The sequence below is a fragment of the Convolutriloba macropyga genome, chromosome 1, assembly GCF_964194025.1.
Source record: "Convolutriloba macropyga chromosome 1, txConMacr16.3, whole genome shotgun sequence".
Classification (NCBI taxonomy): Eukaryota; Metazoa; Xenacoelomorpha; order Acoela; family Convolutidae; genus Convolutriloba; species Convolutriloba macropyga.
The window spans coordinates 8,352,392-8,357,182 of record NC_134468.1 but is presented as its reverse complement, the minus strand read 5'-3'; the positions used below and the strand labels follow the sequence as shown (position 1 = coordinate 8,357,182).

Genomic DNA, 4,791 nt, shown 5'->3' with positions numbered 1-4,791 from the left:
CAAACATAACTAGTCTCTTGGCTTCAGTTAGCTCTGGTATGATGCTGCACTGTCTTGACAGTCCATCTGCATTCCCGTGCTTGTCTCCTGGTCTATGTACTACTTGAAATTCGAAATCCTGCAGTCTTTGAAGCATCCTGAATATCATCCCGTCCTTGTTTTGTCTAAATAACCACTGTAGCGATGCATGATCTGTTCTTAGCACAAATTGAGTTCCCCAAATGTAAGGCTTAAACCATTCCATCGCCTGAATGACTGCTAATGCTTCTCTTTTTGTTTTTGATTAACGACATTCTGCTGGCGCCAAAACTCTGCTCGCGAAAGCCACTGGGTATTCTACTCCATCGACAATATTTGAGAGCACTGCCCCTAGACTGTTGTTACTTGCATCCGTTTCCAGGATAAAAGGAGAGTTTTAGTCTGGATGCTTGAGTACTGAGCTATCAATCAAAGCCTCTTTCAGTTTTTCGAACGCATTATGGCATTCTGGGTTCCAAGTGAAACGGCTGTTCTTTTTTGTTATCTGGTGAAGAGTTTTCGCTGTCCCAGCAAGGTCTTTGATGAAACGTCTGTAGTAACTGCAAAATCCAATAAAAGACATCACTTCGTTAACGTTTTCTGGTCATTTCCAGTCCCGTACTGCAACGAGTTTGTTTTCATCTTGTGCAATTACCTCTGGGCTCAGTTTGTATCCTAGATAGGTTACCAATTCTTGAAAGAGGCGACATTTCTTGGGTTTGAGTTTAAGATTGGCCTGGCGAAGAGCGTAAAAAACGAGACGCATGTGTTTTTCGTGTTCCTCCACATTTCTAAATAACACCAGAACGTCGTCCAAGAAGATGAGGACAAACGAGAAGAGATATTCATTAAAGATACTTGTCATAAGTCGCTGGAAGTTTCCCGGCCTTGCAAAGTCTCCTTGCAAAGTCCAAAGTGAAGTCTGAGGTACTCGTGTTGTCCACCATCGGGAGTGACGAACGCAGTTTTTGGTATAGCAATCTCAGCTAATGGGACTTGCCAATATCCAGAGGCTAGGTCGAGGCTTGAGAAAATCGTTGCTCCGTGAAGATGATCCAGTGTCTGGTCAATTCGCGGAATGTTAAATATGTCTTTCTTTGTCACTTCGTTTAGTCGTCTGAAGTATGTGCACATTTGATTGCTCCCATCCTTTTTGGTAACGAGAACGATTGGTGCACTGTACGGGCTGTTTGATTGTCGGATAGTGCCAGCATGTCCTCAATCTCCTTCTTAACCAGAGTAATCTTTCCAGGTGCAAGTCTATGGGGTGAAATCTTGAGGGGCAGCGTATCACCTGTGTCAATTTCATGCTGAACCAAGTGTGTCTGTCCAAGTTCCTTGTCGTTCATTGTAAACATATCTCTGAACTCTCGTAGCAGTGTTCTTCTGTCGTCTGTTTGTTGGTTGCTGTCTGGAATTGCTAAAGAATAAATCTGTTCTAAATCTTCATCGCATGATAGGATTAGGTTTGTTTCCGCAGTTAACTCGTGCTGTGTTTCTTCCGTTGTTTCGATTTGATCAAGACCGGATTTTGCTTCCGTCTCACAAAGATGTACGTGCCTGGAACTTCAGGTCTATAGGCAAATTGCAAGTTTACAACTTTGCTTTCTTTCTCCATCATCAGCTGCTTAGAATGGAAGTCGATTGATACTTTATTCTGCTCCATTACCTGGGTTCCAAGTATCAAAGGCACGTCTGTGTTCGGGGCCACCAAGAGATTGGCTTTCACTTTAACCCCGGTGTCGAACTTTATTTCGCCAGTGAAAACGCCAAGTAATTCGAAAGGATCATTGGTGGCCGAAAGAAGTTGTTCTCGGAATGGTCTGAGTTTGGAACGCTGTTCGTACTGTGAGTAAATTTTTTCTGATAGAATGTTCACATTGCTCCCAGTATCCACTAACGCTTTGTGTTTTCGTCCGTCAAGATCAACCATCACGTAGACTGTAGGTCCAAAGACTGCTTCGGCTTGAACTTTTTGATACTGCTCACTTGCTCTGAGTTCGCTCTCTGTCAAATGCTTTTTACGATTGTTTGTCTATCGGTGTCCAAGTTTGCGGATATACCCAGTTGTTTTGTTCCTTTCTGTGGACACTGATTTGGCAAGTGCCCAAACTCGCGGCAATTATAGCACTGCATCGCAGACATTCTGGGTCGAAAGCCTACCGGTCTTCCCAGACTTCTACTCTTAAAACTGGTTTGACTTGATTCGGATAGAAATCTTGTTTGGGTCTCGAGAATCTTCTCCATGATCTGTGTTTGTCGCTCTTGCTGCTCTAGCATCTTATTTAAGCTTTTGGTCTGAAACTCGATCATTTGATTGAAACCCAATGACAGACTGGTGTTAAGTGCTCTAGAGTCAGCTGTTACTGACTCATCATGATCTTGTTCACCCTTTGTCCATCTCACATGTCCGTTTCTTCGTCCTCGCAGTCGACTGGGTTCCGCTTTACTGATGGCGTCTAGAGCATTGGCCCGTTGTGTAGCTGCATTGAAGCTTCCCGGTTCTTCCTTCAGGAGTGTATATCTGATATCGCTGTCCAACAGTCCGTCCATAAAGGCACCTTTGTTAGCTTCCTGTGGTCCCGCAACATCAAGATGAGCATTGGTTGCCTCTCCTAACTTACGAACTCGCCTTGAGAACTCTTGGATTGACTCTGATTCCAATTGCTGAAGATTTTTGAATTCGGTGCGGGCTTTCCTTGCGTTCGGAAAGTCGCCAATTCTGTTGTTAAGAGCGTTCAGAACTCTCGCGATGGTCGGGGCTGGGTGTCCTTGCACTTGTTGAAAATAATGATTGGGGAGATTGTAATACTCATCTAACGCATAAGTGATCAAACACGTGGGTAGGACATCGCGTTGTCTCTGGTCATCCCAAATATTGGCAGTTGACATTGATTCGAAGTGTCGAACCCATCTTTCGAAGCTATCGTAGTCGCGGCTAGGATATTGGAGGGGGGTGAGAAGGGCTGGTGCTACGACTATTTGTTGCTGATTGTTCGCCTGGTTCTGTTGTTGCTGTTGCTATTTTTTGGTGCGTTGTTCATTTTTGGTAATTGAAGTAATTTTCGATGTAAAACCAAATGACACGGAAAAAAATATATAGATGAGTTTTACCTTTGGAACGTATTCCAAAGATCTAATTCACCGGTTCTCTCAAATTCTAATTTTGCGTTTTTTTCTTTTTTTTTGTAAAAAGCAAAACCGCCTTCTAATCAGAAGAATCCATCTGTGGTCGCCAATATAGAATCTGAATATTTAGGGTGGAGTTTTTACCCCATTCACAATTCCACGATTGTTCCTAGAATCTATCTTTAGAGAAAACTACTGGACTGGATAGAAAATTCACAAACCTACTACTCTTAACTAGACTAAAGGGTTATACCAGGCCCTCCGTTCAACTCCTAAAGAAAGTATTTTCAGGCGCTATAGAGCTGTAGTCAATTGCCAATAATAATGATGATATTAGAATATGTTTGTAATGCCTCTCTATGTTGATTGATTTTTTAGCTTCTAAGAAGTGTTTTACCAAATGAAATAAATTGGTGACTCTAAGATTCAGAATTATACCAGATCCTCAATTTTCTTTCTAATTAATCGATCATCCAGTATATTGAAAACAAATAGTAGATGACGTGAAGAGCTCGTCGGTGTTCACTCCACAACCCAACCAGACGGGTATTAACCATGTACTTCAGGTTACTGCAGAACGTTTTAATTGTCTACTCAGTTCACCATTCCATACTACATGGGTTAACTTAACTTCCCAAGTCTTCTACGAGCAGGCAGGCCTACCCTCAGAGTGGCTTCACTATGCGGTGTCCTAGAAGTGAACTTAACCTTATTATTGATTGGTTGCTCACTACTTTACTAGTCACCAAACTAATTTAAATCTAAAAAATTGAAGCTAGATTGAGTATGATTTCAGATCCTTAGAAATGTATTGTGAAGTTACTAAAGTTGTACAATTACACTGTTGATTAAAAGGAAACCGAAAGAAACTATTAATTTTTTCCCAATATTAATTATTACAAGGCTATGGTTCATTCAGAACAACTAGTTACAATTGCCTATAAGTGCCAAGTATTGAAGCGTTTAGCAAATACCTAAGAGATACCAGTTTAAGCTCTACTAATTTATTGAAAAGGTCTAAAAAGAGAAAGTAGTGGAAAATTTGCTAAGTTGATTTAACGAAAAGTATAGTTACCATAGTATACTGGGTTCAAACAATTATTACAATTTTCAGTACCACGACAGAGATCTGTTAACTCACACGTCTAATAAAATTTACTCCGCAATTTCGATTATCACGACAGTAAAATTATTTTCAGACTGCTTTTGGTTACAAAAATTGGCTAAAGTTGAGCCGTATTTATACTGCTTATCTATGTTTGGTTATGATAGTTTAGTCCTATTTTTACAGAATGTTCCGAATCTTTTTGTGAAAAATACTTTTTTGGGAAAAGTTTTCAGAAGGCCATTCATGACTTTGATAACCTAGGCCCCTAAATTGGGTTTCTAATCCATTATTACGTGGGTGAGAATTTTGATGTTCAATCTATGATATAATCTTTATCAGAGTCCATTTTTACTTAATGAACCGTTCTCATCAGTTTAAATTTCTTCACCATTATTATCTTTGTACAGTTTCAAATTTAGACTTCGCTTTTGTGTTTGGAATAATTCAAGGTCAGTATTAATTGATTATTTTCCGAAAAACCCTTAAGTTTAACTTTCCATTCCTACAGCCATTATGCCCAGTGTACTTTGATAATC

General features: G+C 40.3%; 1 protein-coding gene across 1 annotated transcript; it reads right to left on the bottom strand.

Moving 5' to 3' along the window:
* Positions 1–879: 879 nt before the first annotated feature.
* Positions 880–2,910, bottom strand: LOC142344548 (uncharacterized). Its single transcript, XM_075396313.1, has 4 exons — positions 2,082–2,910; positions 1,504–2,025; positions 1,180–1,438; positions 880–1,135 (listed from the first exon to the last, which is right to left on the bottom strand). Exons 1-4 carry the CDS (start codon positions 2,908–2,910, stop codon positions 880–882), a joined length of 1,866 nt encoding a protein of 621 aa, XP_075252428.1.
* Between the last annotated feature and the right edge of the window lie 1,881 nt (positions 2,911–4,791).

Coding starts and splice junctions, on each gene's coding strand:
- LOC142344548 (XM_075396313.1), bottom strand. CDS start 2,910: ATGTCAACTGCCAATATTTGGGATGACCAGAGACAACGCGATGTCCTA. Junction 2,026..2,081: donor GAAAGGAACAAAACAACTGG/GTATATCCGCAA, acceptor AGCATTTGACAG/AGAGCGAACTCAGAGCAAGT. Junction 1,136..1,179: donor ACAGTGCACCAATCGTTCTC/GTTACCAAAAAG, acceptor CACATACTTCAG/ACGACTAAACGAAGTGACAA.